The sequence below is a fragment of the Ochotona princeps genome, chromosome 17 (assembly GCF_030435755.1).
Source record: "Ochotona princeps isolate mOchPri1 chromosome 17, mOchPri1.hap1, whole genome shotgun sequence".
In the NCBI taxonomy this organism is placed as follows: domain Eukaryota; kingdom Metazoa; phylum Chordata; class Mammalia; order Lagomorpha; family Ochotonidae; genus Ochotona; species Ochotona princeps.
The window spans coordinates 34,686,392-34,707,677 of NC_080848.1; the positions used below are offsets into that span (position 1 = coordinate 34,686,392).

General features: G+C 37.0%; 1 protein-coding gene across 4 annotated transcripts in view; it reads right to left on the minus strand.

The window, feature by feature from the left end:
• Positions 1 to 21,286, minus strand: part of NF1 (neurofibromin 1) — a 246,717-nt gene that overhangs the window by 152,292 nt on the left and 73,139 nt on the right. For all 4 annotated transcript variants that reach the window (XR_009246900.1, XM_058675552.1, XM_004593895.4 and 1 more), the window contains exons 10-15: positions 20,846 to 20,968; positions 20,211 to 20,285; positions 13,705 to 13,836; positions 9,478 to 9,612; positions 4,669 to 4,782; positions 1,109 to 1,188 (exon numbers count right to left, since the gene is read on the minus strand). Coding sequence is in view for 3 of the 4 variants with exons in the window: in XM_058675552.1 (XP_058531535.1) it covers positions 1,109 to 1,188; positions 4,669 to 4,782; positions 9,478 to 9,612; positions 13,705 to 13,836; positions 20,211 to 20,285; positions 20,846 to 20,968 (659 nt within the window). In the remaining variant the exon portion in view is untranslated. The remainder of the gene's footprint in view (positions 1 to 1,108; positions 1,189 to 4,668; positions 4,783 to 9,477; positions 9,613 to 13,704; positions 13,837 to 20,210; positions 20,286 to 20,845; positions 20,969 to 21,286) is intronic.

A 21,286-nucleotide genomic window follows, 5' to 3' on the forward strand; every position in this document is an offset into this window, starting at 1 on the left:
ATCTACGTTCCCCCATACTTTAATCCTCCATACCCTAATCAGAAACCCACATGGGTGTGCATCCCTCAACTATATAAACAATATTAAAAATAAAATTTTAAAAAGAAAAACAAAAGATAAATGTAAACAAACTAAACTCTATTTAGAAGGAAAAAGTCTGGTTAGTTATAAAACACAAACTTGAAATTTAAGGTTGCAAAAACACATTGTCAATAATAAGTAAAATTGCCTACTGGACAAATATTAAACACAAAAAAACTAGAGCTGATTGAAGCAGAAAATCCTATAGATAAAAGACAACTAGAATATTAAAAATAAAATTAAAAAACAATGTAAAAATCCTCTTAATTTTTGTATCAATTACATGGTTAAACTGCATTCTAGATGCATGTGAATGTGTACACACATATATACTGGTTACATAAAACTTACATTATAAAAACTAATTTTACCTGTTCCTTTCTACTTTCTAAAATTTTCTATCTTTCAAGATCTATTTATCTGAAAAGCAGAATTACAAAGAAATGGTCATAGCAGCTGGCCTGGCCAAAGACAGGAGCTAGGAGCTTCATTTAGGTCTCCCACGTGAGTGGCAGAAGCCCAAGTGTCTGGGTGATCTGCTGCTTTTCTAGGTGTATGAGCAGGGAGGTGGATCAGAAGTGGAGCAGCTAGAAATGAACCAGCACTCACCACTCACTGGGACACTTAACTCTCTGTGCCACAACACTTACTTCCTTTGTAACTTTTAATGTTCTAACTACAAATCATTACGTTACATATGTGATTTATGTTGTTATTATCAAACAGTACTGCCCTGGGAATAATGTTTAATTTAGCTGCCAAGTGATTCAGGGCACTCATTGGCATGATAACAGCAAAAACTTAAAAGTACTAGTATTACAGAACTTTGTGAAAGATAACAGCGTAAATGTTGAAAACACAATATTATAAAAGTTTAATATTCTAGGTTTAAAATTCTAAAAACTATGAAACACAAAGTTCTAAGTATGTAGAAGTCTGAAATAGAATTATGTATGATAGAACTAGTGTTAAAGTCCAAAAAAAGCGGAAAATTTTAAATTGAATCAAAAATAAAAGGTAAACATACCTGATTTCCCAGAAGGTTTCTACAGGAGCATCAGGATTCCACAAATCAATGCTATCTAACTGATGAAGAACCAGCAAGGCCTGGGGTTAAAGAGAGGGACAGAGAAGATTCACTTGCAATAGTTTTGATAAATATGAGTGGTGCCTTACAATGTTAACCAAATGAGCTATTTAACTGTAACTCAATCTACAGTAAATGACAATGCAAGAAAACAGTGGAGAACATAAATTTCAGGAGTATTTTATGCAGAATAAAATCAGTTTATTGGGTTCAGTCTCATTCTAAATGGCAGATACACTGTGACTTCTAAACAACACATACATATAAAAACTATTTTGAGAGAGAAGCACACTAATTTCAAGAAATACTTTAAAAATTCTATAGAGCAAAAAGTTAATTCCCACAAAGGAATTTTTGCCAAAATTAATATACATTATGAAATTAACTCATGCAGTAAAAAGTTAAAGCAAATATCATCTTGTTTGCCAGAGTTTTCTTGTAAGAGAAAAGATGGCTAGATGCCAGAAGCCAGGAACTCCATCCAGGTTTTCCAAATGGATGGCAGGGACCAAGTACTTGACCCATCATCTGTTGCTGTCCAGAACGTTCTGTGCACTAGCAATAAGCTGAACTGGAAGTGGCGGCGGGAACTGATTCCAGGCCCTCTAACGTGAGACACAAGTATTCCAAGCAGCAGCATAAACTGCTACATTACAATGCCCTCCCCAGCAAGGCAATCAGCAGGGGTTATACTAGTAACACCTAATTAGCAGAGTATGAAAACATATAGTATTGTTACTTGACATTTCACAAATCTTTTCATTATGGGTTTCTAGCATAATTCCATCATATTCAACAAAAAAGCAATTTTTTCAGACCTTTAGGAATCGTTAAATCTTGCTTCATGCTCAGATGGCAGCAAATACTCACTGCTTTTGAGTTCTATTAGATTTTGAGAAAGGTATATTGAAATATTCCTCTGTTAATCGAATTTTGTATATAGCTCCTTCAACTCCACACATTTTTACATAGTATTGTTTTATTTATTCTGGACCTTTGTTCAATAGCTTCAACTAGAGTTTTTTTTTTTTTTTCTAAATGGACAGGACCCCTTGGTAGCAAGATATTCTCTTCACCTCCAGTAAGGCTTCTTGCTTTTAATCTCTGTACTTATATATAATTATCAGCCTTCCCAGGTTAGTATTTGTATGGCATATTTTCTATCCTTGTACTATTTCATTTACAATGGTCTTAAGTTTAAGCACCTATATATAGCGGATATTAAGATTCTTCTATTCCTAAGTATTGACTGAAAAGAGATAAAAGCGTATGTCCATACAGATATCTGTACATAAACATTCCTAGCAGCTTATTTGTAAAGGCCACAAATTGTAAACAACATATATACAACAAGTTAATAGGCATACAAACTGTGCAACAGTAAAACAAAGGAACAATACACAGAATTAAATGGAAAACATTTTAATAATTTATTTTAATATGCATGAGATACTGACATACATAGCAACACATAGGATGGTGTTAATAATTATGCTTTGTTAAAGATAAAAAGCACATATACTTTGATTTCATTTCAATAAAATATGAACTAATTTTTAGTAACAAAACAAATGAGTGGTTAAAAACGAGGCGAGAGGGAAGCAGGGAAGCAGGAGAGGGAGGAAATGTATGGAGTACAAACTAACTCGCAGTGGTGATGGATGTGCTCACCTAAGTGCCTGCCCATCACCACAGGAATAAACTAAAGTACAATCCTTAACAGAATTCTTACTGCTGTGGCTTCATGACTTGGCTTCTAAACTCAAGCAGACATTTATTGAACCTCCAAAGCTGTAAGCTGATGTTACTCCAATAACAGCACTTGGGGGATGGGTTTCCTGGAGGTCTTTAGGTCATGAAGAGTGCACCAGGTATCCTCCCTGGAGGCAGCTGTGGTTGTGTGACCTGAGGGAAGCCCACATCTGTTCTCTGCTTTCCGTCTTGCTCACAGAATTGTTCCTCCAAACTCACTCTGCCATTGCCATCTGCCACCCTCACTCCACACCAAACCAACAGGGTTCTCCATTTTGGAACTTAACCTTCCAGAAACATGCCTAAATCAAATTTTTCCCTTACAGGTAAGCCACCTCTGATAAGAATATTTCATTACAATAATGTGAACATAATATACTTAACAACAGAAGAAGGAACAAACTCATGAAACAAGAATGAAATTCAGAAACCTTGGTGGATCAAAGAAGTTTAACAAATAAAAATACATTTTCTGAGAGCAACTGATACGAATTTTAGACTTGCAAAATTAGCTGAGTGACAGAGTCAGAGCAGTGGTTGTCTGGGGCAGGGAGTGGCATTATTAACAACAAAAAGAAACACAGGAGCTTTCTACAATGACTAAACTTTTCTAAACCTCCTCTGATTTTTTCATATGAAAATTACACCTCAATAAAATTCATTTAAATTAAGACATTTAGCAAGTAATACAAAGTTTTTATGACAGATGTATTGCAATCACTAGCATGGCTATAATTAAAAAAAGAAACTAACAAGTGTTAGCAAGAATCCCAAAACACTAGAATCTTCATACAATACTATTGGGAATATAAAATGGTACAGTTATTTTGGAAAAAAGTACAGCAGTTCCTCACAAGTTCAACAGTTATCATGTCTCCCACAAATTCTACTACTAGGCATATAACCCTAAGAGATACATTCACATTAAAATCATTAAGACAGATGTTCAGAATATGCAAAAAGTGAAAATTACTCCCAAATACCCACCAACTAACGAAGAACAGAAAAATTCCCACGTGGGCACCAGTTGGAGACCATGCTGATCTACTTCCAGTCCAGTCCCCTGCTAATGCCGCTGGGAAAACAGCAGCAGGAGACTCAAGTATGTGGGCACCCAGGTAAGGGACCTAGATTAAGCTGCTGGTTTCTGGCTTCCGGACCAGCCATGGCCATTGTGGCTGTTTGGGAAGTGAATCAGAAGATGAAAAATACTCTCTCTCTGCCTCTGTCATGCTTTTCAAAAAAACAAATCTTTTAAAAAAATGCCTGAGTATGATTTCCTGCTTGGGCTTCCAATTCCAGGTCTCTGCCAATGCAGACCCTGGAAGACAGCAGGCAATGATAGCTTAGGTAACTGGGTAGCTAACTATTCCATGAGACCTGCATTGAATTTACAGTCCCAGGTGCTGGTTGCAAACCAGCCATTTCAGGCATGCAGAGAATGTGCCAGTGGATGAGGAATTCTCTGCTTCTCAAACAAAGCAAACTGGTGAATGTTTATGGTATGTGAATTATGTCTAAATTAAAAAATCAATCCATATCTAAAAATTCAACTGCAATTACAAAATTTTTAACTTTTTAAATTAAGTCTAAGAATTTACACAATGTCCTTGCCTCTTGGATAGAAAATAAATGCCTTCTTTCTCCATGCAGTTATATAAAACGACATAAAGTCGCAGACACCTAATTTTATGAAACGGCATCTGTGACAAAAGCCACATTCCAAGGACCCAGAGCTCCCCCCTTACCTCCATCGCTTCCTGAGCAATCTCTGGCATGTGGGACTGAGGGACCAATTGTACTAGGCCTGTGATCAATTCTGCTGTACTGCCTTGGGTTTCTGGCCCTTGTTTTCTTGGATTCTGGATAGGAAGAAAAAGACAAACTTCAATTTCAGAACTCAACTGACCAGAATTAACAGTAGGAGGGAGCAGACTGCAACTACAAATGAGTATAAGATTTCCTTTAGACCAATCCAGATGCCCATCAACTGAAGACTGAATGAAGACAACATGTACATACGCATTACGGAGTACTTTTTAGCCATAAAAAAATGTAATCTTACCTCTTGCAACAAAATGGATCCAGCTGGAAACCATTATACTTAATTAAATAAGCCAAGTTTCAAAAGACAAATATATGTTCTCTCTGATTTGTGATAACTTGTACATATAGCAAAAAACAGTGCTGCAAGTAAGCTGAGCATTCTGGGAATTGACTGATGTTTACAGCTCGTGCCTGTAACTCCTGTGTAATAGTAGGATTTCCAATTTTTTCCTTTTCCTTTTGCCTCTATATATTTTGGAATATTAAGCTTGTTACTGTGAAGTGAAAGAACATACCACTATGATAATTTTGGGGGAAGGATTAGAAGGGCAGAGGGGGAAGTGGGAGGAAGGAGACCTTAGGCATCTAAATCTGCATCATGAAAATAAGCAATCTGTTCATTCTATTTGAATAAAAAGATATACTCTAGGAGTGATAAAAATGTCCCATAATTAACAGTGGTGATGGACGCAGAATCTAGCGAATATACTAACACCCCCTGGATTTTACATTTTAAAATGGCTAATTTTATGAAATGAGAATTATATAAAAAGTATAAAAAATGAAACATTTTTAAAAATCAAAACTTTTTTGGTTAAGGATTTTTTTCATTTATAACTATATGTGTTCATTCATATGAATGATAAATATCCAAGAGGAATCTTAGTTAAAACAGAAACTAGGTATGAGCTTTTTGCCTAATAAATATCAATCACATGAGGGTAGTACCTCTGGCTTAGAATTTACTAGTTGTTAACAAATAAATGATTATGAACAAAGGCAAAGAATACATGTTAGATAAGGACTGCTTGATTATCCCACACAGTTTATCCAGTACCAAGATCCACATAGTTGGTGTCGATGGGAGGGTGAGAATCTACACCCCAGAGCTACGCTGGAGTCCTTCTTGTGGTAGAAAAATACATGTACTAAGCAAAGAAAATTATCAGTACATACAAATTTCAACATTCATCTACTCAGACTTAACACGCTTCTCCTAACCTGAAAGCATCTCCTTTGACTTCATGGCTCATGTGAAATTGATGCAATTCGAGGCCCTACTTTTCTCTGCTAACTGCACATTCTTCTCCATTTTAATGACTAGGTTCACCCCAGTATGTCTGTAATTCAAAATATATAGCCTATTTTTAGACACACTGTCATCACATGAAGAAAACAAAAGTCAGTAAAATCATCAGACAGGTCTAACACTTAACTGGAGATATGAGCTAGAAAAGTACACGCTCCTGTGACAGCATGTAACTGTGGCTTTCTTGGGGCAGGGATAACAGCTTGGAGTATGAAGGCACTACCAAGGGAAGAAGAGAAAGAGATTCTAGGTAGAGGGAAACACTAGTACAAAGGCAAGGACGCTAAGGCACTGAAAGAAAGGCCCTCATGACTAGAATAGGTTAAGACAATGAAAAATGTAGCACTGGAGGTTGAAAAATGGTAGAAGAGAAGCTCTTTTTGATCTATTTGGAGTTTGTTTTTTATCCCAAAAGCAATTTAAACCTAAAGATTTTTTTAAAATATTTACTTTTTTTTTTTTAATTTGGAAGGCTGAGTTACAGAGGGAAGGAAGAAGAGAAGATGGGAAGGAAAAGAGAAGGAGAAGAGAGGGAGAAAAGACAAAAGCGGGGAGGGGAGAGATTCACTCCTCAAATGCCTGCAACAACTGGAGCTGAGTTGATCCAGGAGTCAGGAGCTGCTTCTGGGTCTTCCATGTAAGTGCAGGGGCCCAAAGACTTGAGCCATACTCTACTGCTATCCCGGGCTATAAGCAGGCTGTTGGAATGGAAATGGAGCAGCTGGAACTCTAACCGGCAATCATATGGCATACTGACACCTCAGGCAGAGGCTTAGCCTGCCTACTATGCAACGGCATCAGCCCCAAGCTAATAGGTTTTAAAATGGGAACGGGACACAAAAACATTTGGTTTTTAAAGAGATCGCCACGATTAGGAGAATATAAGAAATGATGCCTGCTGCAAGTTAAGATTGGCTGGAATGCCACATCTTCTACCAGAGTGCCTGGTTTCAAGTTCTGACTCTGCTCCCCAAAGCTTCCTGCTAATGTACACTCTGAAAGGCAGGTTGTCTCCATGGGAGACCTGAATTTAGTTTCCACCTCCAGGTTTCAGATTGGCCCAGCCCCCAAATTTGGACCATTTAATGATTTCTCCTACATTCCTCATACTAAGACTTAGAATTTTTGCATGTAAAAAATGAAATAATGAGATATTTATCAGTAACCTTTAGTATATGGTTCCTCTGAGAAAGTTCTTTTGAGAAACTTGCTTAACCACTAGATGGCAGCAAAGAAAACAGCTTCCATTTAAAATGGTCTTTCATTTTATTTTACTCTTGTAATATATTAAACATAAGAGAAATTAGTGAATTTGGGGACATTTTCTGAATCTGAATTACAGCCACATAAACAAATAGTAGTAACACTATGTGACATGCATAATAAAGTATCATCACAAACAACTTGTGCTATATACAAAAATGAGTCTCATAGAAAGATCTTTTAAAAGTTTTCCATTCCCCCCGGCGGCGTGGCCTAGTGGCTAAAGTCCTCGCCTTTAACGCCCCAGGATCCCATATGGACGCCGGTTCTAATCCCGGCAGCTCCACTTCCCATCCAGCTCCCTGCTTGTGGCCTGGGAAAGCAGTTGAGGACGGCCCAATGCCTTGGGACCCTGCACCCACATGGGAGACCCGGAAGAGGTTCCAGGTTCCTGGCTTAGGATCGGCGCAGCACCAGCCATTGTGGCTCACTTGGAGAGTGAATCATCGGACGGAAGATCTTCCTCTCTGTCTCTCCTCCTCTCTGTATATCTGACTTTGTAATAAACTGAATAAATCTTTTTAAAAAAAAAAGTTTTCCATTCCAAAAATCTGTTTATTTTATTGACTCTTAAATTGCCACAGGCTTTTGCTAATATTAAAAATGTCACAAGCTGAATTTTGAAGGGTCATTGGTCATTTTTGGAAAGTCTGTCTGCTTGCTCTACTCCAGAAAAATCACTCATACACATTTTAGAAAATCAGGAAATTCACAGACCTTTTGAAACTGTGGACAGACATTTGGTTATGAAGCTTTGTACTGTGGTAAAAGAAAAACACACCATCAAACTGAAAGCATTCCACCATGAAAAACCTGTTACCAAGAGCCCAGCGTGATAGCTTACTGACAATTCTTGCCTTGGATACACTGAGATCCCATGTGCTCGCTGCTTTGTCCCAGCTGCTCTGCTTCCCATCCAGCTCCCTGACTGTGGCCTGGGAAAAAGCAGTAGACAAAAGCCTAAAGCCTTGAGACCCCACACCTGCTTGGGAGACTCAGAAGAAGCTCCTGGCTCCTGGCTTTGGATCACCTCACCTCTGGCCGTTGCGGCCACTTGGGGAGTGAACCAGCAGACAGAGATCTTTGTGTCTCTTCTCTTTGTAAATCTGGTCTGCCCTTCCAATAAAGACAAACAAAAATTTTTTTAAAGGTGAATTTATTAAAAAAGAAAAAAGCCTGTTACTGAACAAAGCAATGAAAAACCTCACTTGCTGCTCTCCATGGACTAGAGAAACTCAATAAAAATTGAACATGTCATCCTATGAATGTCACATTATAGAACTGTTCCATTTGGGACATTAATGATGTTGATTTAATCTCATTAATAGTAACAATAGTGTCTACTATATACTAGAAATTACTTCTAAAAGGCTTACATGTGCTATTTTCATTTTTAACAACCTTCCTAAGGTAGGAAATGTTATCATGTGAATGCTTCAAAAGAGAAAACTAAGGCACAAGAATAGTGAGGTCATCAACAGCTAGCTCCAGGATGGGAGCTTTTAGTCATGTCATATGACTATCTCTTAATTTACAGTATTTACATTAGTTCTGAATTCTCCTGTGCACCACAGTGATGTTCTCAGAAGCCTGCAGAATGCCCAGCCTGCAGGACAAGGGGCAACAGATGCTCTCACAAAAGTATACAAGTCCATAAAGGAAAGCAAGCAAAGGTTCAGAAACTGGAACTGATTCCATCAGGATTCATGTAAGTCTTACTTTTTAAAGAGACTGATTTAGACACACACACACACACACACACACACACACACACACAGAGTCCAGAGTATCCACTGGGACAGGCCAAAGCTCCATCCACCAGGCCTCCCATGTCAGTGACAGGGGCTGAAACAGCTGGGGCACTTCCCAATGCTCTTCCCTCATCATTAGCAGAGAGCCAAATGAGAAATGGAGTACCCAGGACATGAACCAGTGCCAATACGGGACACTAGCTTTGCAGGCAGCAACTTTACCACCATACCCATCCTTAAGCTATTTTTCTGAGGGATATCTCAAGTTTTAGCCAAAACTGCTTTTTTTTTTTTTTTCAAAATTGCTTTTTACTTGACAATTTTCTTAGAGGTCTTGGTATTTTCATTAAACTAATTCAAATTAGTTTAATAATTCCTAAGCATCTATTTTAAAAAAAAATACTTACACAAAGCAAGAGCTTTGGATCTGCATGAATCAGTTTCACCATGGATAAGAGAAGATACTTGTAGCTTCTAGTCTCCAGGTCTGTAGGTTTTTCTTTAAATTTAAGGCTTGTTACTTTTTCTTTGAAAGTGAGACTCTAAACACAAAACAAAAATATGGTAACATCTTGCAGGAATCAGACATTCCGTTCAGGATAATAGTTATCCATTTTAAAATAAATGAATTACTAAAAAGTTTTGAAAAATAAAAATACATTTTTATACCACCAAACGTGATATTAAGATATTCGATAAGAGGAATTAAACTGTTTTAGAAAGAACAAAAGATGCACCACTCATATTTTCACATATTCAATCTAATAAAATTTAGTAAAAATCTATTAAGATAACGAGAATAATATCCGGTTGCCTCAACATAAAAAACAATTTTCCACAGTAGGAAACATAAGGAAAACTGTTTTATGTATAGTTTTACGAATCTGAGCAACTGATTTAGTAAACACTTATCCCCACACGTATTTCACTGATTTCACAACCTATCAATTTTACGAACTACCATTAATATAGCCAAAGAAATTAAAAACTACTATAAGATATCATACAAGTCAGACACATCTCTAATTTTAAAGAAAGGCAAAAATACGTGCTTCTGAGAACTGATGAAACCTGCTAGAAAGACTATCTCAATACGTAACAGCTTAACTAACTTTTCCTTTTTTCTTCTGATGTCATTCCACATCTCTTGATAGTGAAATTTTGCTTTTTTGTTTTGTTTTGTTCTGTCTGAAGATCATTCATAAAACAGAGAGAACTCTTTGAAAGATTAAACCATGGGAACTGGGTTTGGAAGGTAGGTGTTTTGGCACCTCGTCATCCCACACATAAATGTGCTTGTTCAAGTCCTTTCTCTGCTGCTGCTGCCAGGTCCTGCTGAGCTCAAGGTCTGGGGTCCCTGCCACCCACAAGGGGGAGTCAGACTGAATCCCTGGCTCTCAGCTTTCACCTGGCCTAGCCCTAATTCTTTCTGGCAGCTGGGTTTTCAGCAAATAGAAAATCTGTCTCTCTGCCTTTCCAATAATGAAAATAAGTAAGTATCAAAGAATATGTGTTTCAACTATACGATGATTACTTAATGAGCAGATTTACGCTCATATATGCCATTACAGAAGGAAAATAATAAACCTTACAATATTTGCTGTCATATTAATAATATTCAAGGAAAATTCATCAAATGTATTTAATAAATTCTGTTTCAAGTGTTTGCTCCCATTAAATTATAATTTTTCTTTGTAATTCAAGGTGTTTTAACTAAAGTCAAGGTAAAACTGTTACTTAAAATTTTACTGTGATGTAACTAAGTGTAATTATGAACCTGCTATTATAGGTACAGGGATAGAAGAAGACAGAACAATTGACAGGTAAAAGAATTATCTCTTAGTAATCATCTCCAAAAGAGCAATTATTAATTTAATTATGTTACTTTTTAATCTCAAGTATCAGCTGTAAAAAAATTTTTTGGGACATCTGCCTATCAAAATTTAAGACTTGAGAAATTCCAGTAAATCTGCTTGGCTCAAATATCTTTTCATGTAATAACCATTAGTGACATATAAAGTCAGGAACAAAAGAAGAAACATGTTTCTCTGACAAGAAATATAAGAAAAAAGAACTCAATCCCTAATGTTTAAGTTGAGTCTTCATATTATGGATGCCAATAGGAACTCAGGCTGGTACATGTACTCTGGCCAAAGAGGAGCAGTCATGTCTGGAAAGAAGTCCATGTGTCAGATTCTCTAGGAATTTTGCAAGGGCCCACAAGAGTTGTTAAGTATGACCACATGAATCCATTTTAGACATGTGAGAAGCATTTGCTGGGCTGAGATACCCATGAAGATGGAAAATGCTCAGAAATAATTCACAGCTATGAAAATCACACAACTAATACTGGCAGGCTTTCCTTTCACAAAAACAGACTTGGGGTTTAAAATACGAAATGATCAGAACCAAGACAAATGTTTCCAATGTTAAAGAATACTATAAAAGTGCAAAGGAAGCAGCAACTACCATTCAATATTCATCTGAAGAAGGCTTAGGAGCTGAAATGACTAAAAAGCTCAACAGAAAATTGGTATCTAGACATAGTAGGTTAATAGCTTTCATCAGTTACTGTTCCCTAACTGAAAAATGAACATATTCTGGAACACAGTAGTTCCCCACTAAAGGCCGTGTAGTCCCCAGGAAACATCTGCAAAATGTGATGTCATTTTGGTTTTCCAAACTGGAAGGGGTGCTATTGGCATCTAGTAGAGAGAGGTTGGAGTTGCTCTAAATACTTCACAATGGACAGGGCAGCTCCCCAGAGTACAGTTTAGTCCAAAATAGCAACAGTGTTAAGGCTGGGAAGGAGTCCTGGTACACTGCATTATCTCAACATCACTTCCACACATTCACTGTGTGCATTTATGACCACCTGCACTGAGTTCTTCATTAGAAGTTTTCAAATAAAAGCTACCAGCCTATGCCGGGGATCTCTGTGAGGGTGTGTTTGTTTAGTTCATCCTGTTTCTTTGGCATCAGCACTGCATCTGGCAATTAGCACAAGACCAACACTTCCATTATTTGTTGCTTGATTAACTCATCAGGTTTATAAGGTATGAAATTTACTCCAGGGATCATGGAAATTCTAAAATGTTCCTAATTCTAAAAATAAATGTTGTATTTTGTGAAAATAATAACTAGAAAGCTGTCCTTTAGCCCTGTATACACAATTCAAATTTACAATATAAATACATAAATTTGACAGCACTAAGAATGATTTTTTGGGGCTGGTGCAATGGCGTAGCAAGATAATTCTCTGCCAATCCAGCTCCCTGCTTAAGTTGGTTCTCAGCTTTGGACAAGCTCAGCTTTGGCCATTGTGGCCATCTGGGGAGTGAACCAGCAGATGGAAGATTTCTCTTTATGTCTGCAACTCTTTGGAATAAAATAAGTAAAAAAAAAATTAAAGAAAGAATTAATGTGGGGTGTCAGTGTTGTTGTATAAAAGTTGCCAACTACAACACTTGCATTTCATACGGGTGTCAGTTCAAATCCCGGCTGCTTCACTTCCAATCCAGCATCCTGCTAACAGCCTGGAAAACTCAGCAGAGGATGGCCCAAGTCCTTGGTTGTCTCTACCCACACAGGAAACCTAGAAGGGCTCTGGCTCCCGGCACTCATCTGGTCCAGCAGCCATTTGAACGGTGAGCAGCAGATGGAAGATTTCTCTGTCTCTCCCTATCTCTCTAACTTCATGTTTTAAATAAATAAGCCTTTCAAAAATGATTTTGAAGATGAAATTCATAATACTTTTAGAGAATAACTGGAAATGAAAACTTAATTCTTAACATGGCTATTCCTGGTTAAAAGAAGAAATCCTCTCCAATCGTGGTTTTGATAAAGTAATGATGAACAGTGTAGTATGTAGCTCTCAGAACACACTAACAATCAGGGCTCAGAAGTGAAGTCACTTCTAAACCTGATAAGTAGCATCAGACTACCAATCAAATTTTCAAAAAATATTCAAAAAATTATTTGAATTTCATATTTTTACATTTCTTGTGCAGAGAAAATTTGTAAAAGGAATATTTAATTTAAATAGGAAGAAATATAACTTTCTACCAATTCCCATAATTGGAGGTCATTATTTCTCCACCAAAAAATGAAGTACACTTAAAAAGGAATGAAGTTTCAGTTTTCCAGAAGATATTTGGAAGGAGTTAACAGTGCAATGATTTTTAAATAACTTATTTCAAGTAATTAAGATATTACAAAAAATAATACCTACTTAAAAACTTAGATAACTATAATCTATGTTTATATTCAATTAACTCACATCTGTATTGAAAAAATTTTAGTACTCAGCATTAGAACACAACTACACAACTGAAAACTAACATTTTATTTTCAAGTTTAATGAATGAAATCTTTGCCATGATAGATAATCCCAAAACAAATCATATGAAGATTCTTTCTTTGAACATTTCACATAAAAAAAAAAATCCTCAAATGACAACTAGCTAAGAGTAAACTACAATTACACAAACTCAAAGTACTTTAGTGACTAGGGAACTTGGAAACAGGGAAGCATATCAGAGAAAGGACTTATGTGGCTTTCTAAAATAACAAGAGCAGTAGGAATCAAATACAACAGAAAGACACTGGGATTCAAAACTCAGCTTTTATCTTACTGGTGGTATTCGTATTGCTGGGTGTGTGCCACAACCCTGAAGTGCTTTATGAAGTGTTTCACCAAACATGTTTCGAAGTTCAACTGAGTGGCAATACACAGCATCAATCTTGGGCCACCAATCCAATGCAGACTGGAGAAAAACAAAGACCACAAAGAAGAAAACAGTACAAAATTATCCGACTTGTATGCTCTATTTATCATCATAATTTCAAGACTCATCATTTTGTCAAAAAAGTCTCTAAGGCCATGCATACATACCCACCCTCCATGATTTCCAATGTCTCCAAATGACTTCTTTAACTGAAACATCAGCTCACACATTTCTTTTAAAATATACACATGAGCATGAGAAAAATCACCCATTTCATGAGTATATGTATGGGACTTCTTTTCTCACTAATAAGATAATAAATTTTTATCTATCTAAATACATTTAGATAGATAATTCTGTAGACAATATTTTTCTTCAATGTCTTACACATCTCAGAAACACATGCGTATAATGGCACATATATTCCCAGATAAGAATATTATTATGAAAACTTCAAAGGAGATTAGTGGTTCAACACAATATTGAAGGACAATGTGGCAAGCCATTGTTTATATGCTTACAAACAACAATGATAATTATAACATAAAATTAGTAAATGAGATAAAGCCATTAGCAACCTATTATCTTGAATTGATATGCAATGATTGTACAATACACAGAAGACCAATGATCTCTATAAACAAAAACAAGTTGGGGCCAGCAATGTAGGCAACAGGTTAAAGCTTCCACTTGCCAAGTAGCTCCTACTAAAGTGCCTGGGAAAACAGTACTTGGGACCTTGCCACCCACAAGGACAGCCAGGACTAAGTTCCAGCCTCCTGGATTCAGCCAGGGCAGTTTGCAGACCTTTTGGGAGTCAATCAGCAGATTTAAAAAAATAAAAAGATATTTCTTGGCCTTTCAAATAAGTCTTAAAGAAAAAAAAACTCAGTTAATATTCTTAAAAAGAATTACACAAAGTATATATTTTTCTATTTCTGTTTAAGTTGCTTAGCTTTGCTGTCTAGTTTTCAGTGCCTATTTTATTTGAAAGTATAGCTTTACTTTTTGTTTTTAAGTGGATACACTATCAAGTTTATCTAAGAGAATTTTTATTAAAGTATACATGAAATGGGATGGCTTAAAATACAGGCTTCCAATTTATAATATTTCTATTAATAAAGACATGACAATGCTATCTATTCAAATCATGAATAAGAGGAACTTAGCTTCTTATTCCCAGCTTCCCTTCTTATTCAAACTAAGTTAAGGAGGCGGGAAAATGACCTAACCCTTATGGCGCTGGTTTGGGATATTCACATTACTACAGAAGTGCCTGGGATTGAGTTTCAGCTCTTCTCCTAATTCTTTTTTTTTTTTTTTTAAGATTTACACATTTTTATTACAAAGTCAGATATACAGAGAGGAAGAGAGACAGAGAGGAAGAGCTTCCATCCGATGATTCACTCCCCAAGTGAGCCACAACCGCCAGTGCTGCGCCGATCCGAAGCCAGGAACCAGGAACCTCTTCCAGGTCTCCCACGCGGGTGCAGGATCCCAAAGCATTTGGGACATCCTCGACTGCTTTCCCAGGCCACAAGCAGGGAGTTGGATGGGAAGTGGAGCTGCTGGGATTAGTACCGGTGCCCATATGGGATCCCAGGGCGTTCAAGGGAAGGACTTTAGCTGCTAGGCCACACCGCCAGGCCCTCTTCTCCCAATTCTAACTTCTACTAATAAGTGCCCTGGAAGGCAGCAGGCAATGACCTAACTAGTTGAGTTCCTGCCACTCAAGTGGGAGACCTGGAATGAGTTCCTAGAAGCCAGCTCTTGAGCCTAGCCCAGCCCAGGACAGCTATGGACATTTGGAGACTGAATCAACCACAGGCAAACACTCTTCTCCCTCCATCCTACTGCACAAACACATCCACCACTGCCTCTTAAGTAACAGCTATTTAAAAAAAAAAAAAAAAAAAAAAACCACCTGCAATGCCAGCAACCCATGTGGGCACTGGCTTGGGGTTCAAGTGCTCCACTTCCAAACCAGCTCCCTGCTCATGTGCCCAAGTGCCTGAGTCCCTGCACCTACGTGTGAGATCTGGAAGAAGCTCCTGGCTCCAGACTTGGGTTGGTGAGACCACTGTGGGAGTGAAGCAGTAGATGGCAGAGCTCTCTAAGTCTCTCTCTGCAACTTCGACTTTCAAAAAAATTAATATATCTTAAAAAATAAAACAGTCTTAATATTTGATTTTTTAATTTCAGAATATTTGAATACATCAAGTTACAATACCTTAGCCAAAACAGACTTTGTGAATTACAAACTCTAATTACTAGAAAGTATTGGACAGTAAAATAAAAAAACCTATTTACAATACACAGTTTGAATGCTCCATACAGGAAATGGCCCAAAAGCTGTGAGGCAAGAAATATCTTTATTATTTTTTGTTTTGCTTTGCTTTTTTTTCTTTTAAAGATAGTGTGGCTGTTTGTGTCTTTCCCTCATTTCTGACTTCTTTTAAGCTAATTCATTTTAAAAGGTCAATTTTTAGGGCGCAGCATGTTGGTCTAGCGGCTAAATCCTCGCCTTGCATATGCCAGGATCACATATGAGTGCCAGTTTGTGTCCCAGCTGCTCCACTTCCCATCCAGCTCCCTGCTGTGGCCTGGGAAAGCAGTCAAGGATGGCCCAAAGCCTTGGGACCCTGCACCTGCATGGGAGACGTGAAAAAGCTCTTGGTTCCTGTCTTCAGATCGGTTCAGTTTTGGCCTTAGCGACCACTTGGGGAATAAACCAGCAGACAGAACTTTCTCTGTTTATATCCTTTTCTCTGCAAATCTGCCTTTCAATAAAAAATGAATAAATCATAAAAAATAGGTCAGTTTTGGGTTTGGTTAAATAAAAGATTCCTGAGACTTTATGCAGGCTATTTGCATGGCTTGCCTGAAGAATCAATGTAAATGCATTTTGATTTTCACTATTTACTAGATACACAGCTGGAGTTGCTGAGTAAACACAAAGTACACCAAGTGGAGGATCTTTCTGACTCTATTGACTCCATAAAATCTCATCAGAAGCTGATACACACACACAAAACCCCTGAAACCTCTTATCCAAGTTACAGTTGCTTTGATAGCTATTGAAATTGCCTTGTGAGAGCAGGTACACTCTAAAAATAACTTTCAGGCTTAATGTAGTGATTTTTTTTACAATTGCATTTTGCCTAATGTACTACTTCATTCTTTTTAAAGTGAAAGGTTCACTTCAAACAAAATAGGCACAAAACACAAGACTTACTTGGTTAAAAAAAATTAACACTTTGAGCAGTAACTAAAAGTATGCTTTTTTCAATCAGCCGAAAGTATCCTTTCTTAACTATTCTTTGAACATTCTAAATTTATTGCTGAATAAATGGCAACACTTAAGAGAATATAAGCAAATTATGTATCAATTCCTTGAGAGATTATTGTAAAATTTGCATATTTTGTTTTATTCAGAAATAACTTCTTTAACTAAAATTTCTCAATGAAAGAGATCATCTTTTTCTCTATATGAACAATCTGTAAACTACAGTAAACTGCTATAAGGATAAACAGAAATGAAGTACTAGTTCAGCTACTGTACATACCAGTGATGTTTTACACAGCTGGTTCATACATATATTACTTTTAATTTCCAACTACATCACTGGTTCAGCCTAAAGAACACCTGTCATGGACAGGCATGCAACATAGATCTTAAAGCTCTAATTCATCCTTTATGACATGTCAAAAGTTAAAAAAAGTGACCATCTTAGGAACTGCTAAAAGATGCAAATAGTTAATAAAGATGTCCCAGGAAGATATCGAATATTTCAGACCTAAACACAATACTTAGAAACTGAATATGAGTGTGTTTCACAAAACCAAAATAAAACTCCAAAAGCCATTGCTGTTTCTATATAAGCTCTCAAAAATGTATCAGTAAAATTTGTTTCAAAATATGATAATAAAAACAAAATCATGTGCACTGACTAATGAGTTGTGGCAGAAAACTTATGAAGTGTATTGAACCAAAAATCACGAAAAAAAGAAATCTTACATTAGATATGAATTTAAAATCGGAGTCTAAATAAGAAAAATGTCATTTTGAGTCATAAAATACTTTCCTAATAATTATAATTGTCATTGGTGAGACTCTTTACAGTCAACTGTATAAATTTGGAATTCTATAGTCTCCAGTTAAAAACAAAACAAAACAAACTTCAGATCCAATATCTACTGGCCTCAAGCCAAACTGAGGAGGGGAAAACACACAGACACGATTTACCAAGTAATCTCTAACAATAAAAATCACCATCTTAAGGTATAATTTTAAAAGATGTCTAGGACTAATATTTATGCTACTCTGTCAAATATTCAGTATTTGAAAACTAATCATCACAATTCTTTACATGAAAACAGAGGCTATCCTGATGGCTTGCCCTCCGACACAGACACACTCCACCTTCACACATGCAGTTCTCATTAGCGCGGAGGAGGATGCACACCCACTGTCACCAAGTCCACCACGGCATGCATGAAGTACCACTCCAGGCATGCTCAAAACCCAGAAAGGAGCAGCTCAGCCACTTACAGCAGTGCCAAGTCCATGCTTGAAAGTGCTCTATATAGTTAATTGTAGACAAAAATATTTCACAATTAAAGTAACTAGCCACAAAGCATCAAAAGAGCATATACTTGGGTTTATTAAATACATTTATATATGACTGTCCACCTTAACAAATGGAATATATTTAGTATTATGAGCCAAGGCAAAGAAGGAGCAGTATTTTATTTCTGAATTATACATAAGATGTGGGGGCAGGCTCTGCTCTCCCCATTTTAATGACCTTGAAAATACACTTTAAGGATACAATTCCCTGAGTTCATTAGAGTGGCAAAAGCACAGAAATTAAAAAAAAAATGAATGCCAACGTGTCTTATCTAAAAACAGATTAGTTAAATTCCCCTTTTAGAAAATGAGTATCCAATGTTACAACTATCTATAATTTAATTTGGTGATATTTAATTGAGGGAGATAAAATTCTCAAAAGCATTTTTACTTGTTCATACTGATGAAGGGTTGGCATTTAATGAGGACCAAAAAAGCTAAATGTGTAAGATGCTCAGGACAGCTGACATTGAAAAGCCAAACGCCCCACTCAACACCGTTATCAACAGTTACTTTTCCCCTGTGCAAATGGATGAAAGAAAATTTGAGCAGAGTGTTTCTGATTCAAAACACGCAAGCAAATGAAGGTACAAGGATATTTATAACTCAGCAGACACAGTCTTACAGCAGAATTTTACTATAAACAATACAAATATATTGATGATTAAATTAGTTGGAGGAAAACAAAGATTGTCAATTCACATGTTAAACATGACATGAGAAATATATCTAAAAAATGACACCAGAGGAACTGATGTCATGGCACAGAGCAGGCTGCAGCATGTGATGCCAGCACCTCATGTCAGAGTGCCAGGTCAAGACTCAGCTGCCCTGCTACTGTGCCAGGAAAGACACCACCAGATGACCCAAGGACTTGGGCACCAGCTCCCTGTGGAAGACGGGTTGGAGTTATCAGCTTTCGGCTTTGCCTGACCCAGACCTGGTTATTGCGATCAACTGAGAAATGAACCAGGCAGTGAAGATCCTTCTCTTTCCCTCTCTTTTCTCCTCCCCTCCCTCTTCTTTATCTCTTTTTCTCTCTCCTCAACTCCATCTTCTCTTTCCATGGCCTCTTCCTCCAAATAAATACATCTTCTTTCAAAAAAAGGAAAAATATTACACCTGAGAACCTTCAAATACAACTTAAAAATCCAAAGCCCAAATTTCAAAATTTTGCTTTCTACTTGGTACCCACATCACAAAATACCTTTTAATGAGTTCACTTGTTTTATCTGATACACTTTTTTATCCTGTAAATACCCCTTCTGAAGTGTTAATATTTCATTTTGTTTAAGAACTAAAAAATACAGTAAAAAGTTTCATCGCTTTTGTAGATGTGCCATACATTTGACTACAACATAAGCACTATCACCTTTCAACCAAGTGGTCAAATAACAAATCAGAACATCTTAAGTACTGACAGAGGGCTGAGAGTATTCAAACTCACATGCAGAGTTTTGAGATAAAGATGCTAAGTTAGTTTTTCAGTGGCACTGCTCTGAAGCACTTTAAAATGTTATACATTTAATCTTTCCAGAGGATCTTATTAAATCATCAATAAGGGCATTCATGTCAATACTAAATATGGGAAAAAACCAAACATATATATACATGCACTTATATTTAAGATACAATCACCCCAGAGAACTCTTTCTATACCACAGTCTAATTTCAGAAACTTTGCGAAAACCAAGAATATCTCTTCAAAAAAGGGAGGAATAAAAGGCAATACACATTCAGAAGAAAAAATTTTCAGTAATTTAGCAATACCTTTTGGACTTACATTGGTGATGATTCGATGAAGTGAATTTACCAGCACATAGTGAAATGTAGAAGGTGAATTCTGAGCCAGGCAAATCTACAGAGAAACAGATTTGCATTATTTTTGTGAGAAATATATTCAGCAACACCAATGAAAACAACAGTAAAAGCAAAGTTCTTAAATAAAAAGTCATTTTTAAGGTCTTGAGATTGAGGCCCAGTGCAATGGCTCACTTTGCTAACCCTCTACCTCTAAGCACCAGCACCCCATATGGGCACTGGTTCTTGTCCTGGCTGCCCTACTTCCCATATAGCTTCCTGCTTGTGGCCTGGCAAGCAGAAGAGGATGGCTCAAAGCCTCAGGACCCTGATGCTACATGGGAGACCTGGAGGAAGTTCCTGGTTCCTGGCTTGGGATTAGCTCAGTTCCGGCCATTTGGGGAGTGAATCAGCAGATGGAAGATCTTTTTCACTCTATCTCTCCTTCTCTCTGTAAATCTGCTTTTCATTCATATATATATATATATCTTGAGATTGAGTTCAACATATAATATTGAGAAATAATGGTAAAGGTGTACCTTTTCATCCTCCTCTCTTCACATTTATAAAGGATAACAGTATCAGCAAGTACAGGGTAATAAAAATTAATGTTCTCACCTTGAAGTGTTGGTTGTTGTGAGGGCTTATCCGAAAGCAAGAAACAAGGCAGTCAATCATGAGATCCACATCCGCAGGCTGACTGCCTCTTGAGAATGGTTTACTTGGATTAAAAAGCAAGTTCTATAATAAATCCCAACAGAAAAGAAATGCCTTTGAGTGGCCATGCAGAACATTTGTACTGGCTTATAATAACATTAGCACACAACCCACCAAGATGGCAGAACACTTGCTAGTCAGAAAGAGCAGGATGTCCTAACAGTGTTGTTTACCAATCTAGTAAAATTCTCACTATACTAATCATGACTCCATTCAGGCCCTAATTTTGGCAGTGTTTTAAGCCCAAAGCCACATAGCAATGCTAATTTGAGGCAACTGGTAGCTGAGTTTCTTTTGTATTCTTTCTATCTAGACTGATGAACATGACAACACCAAAGCAGT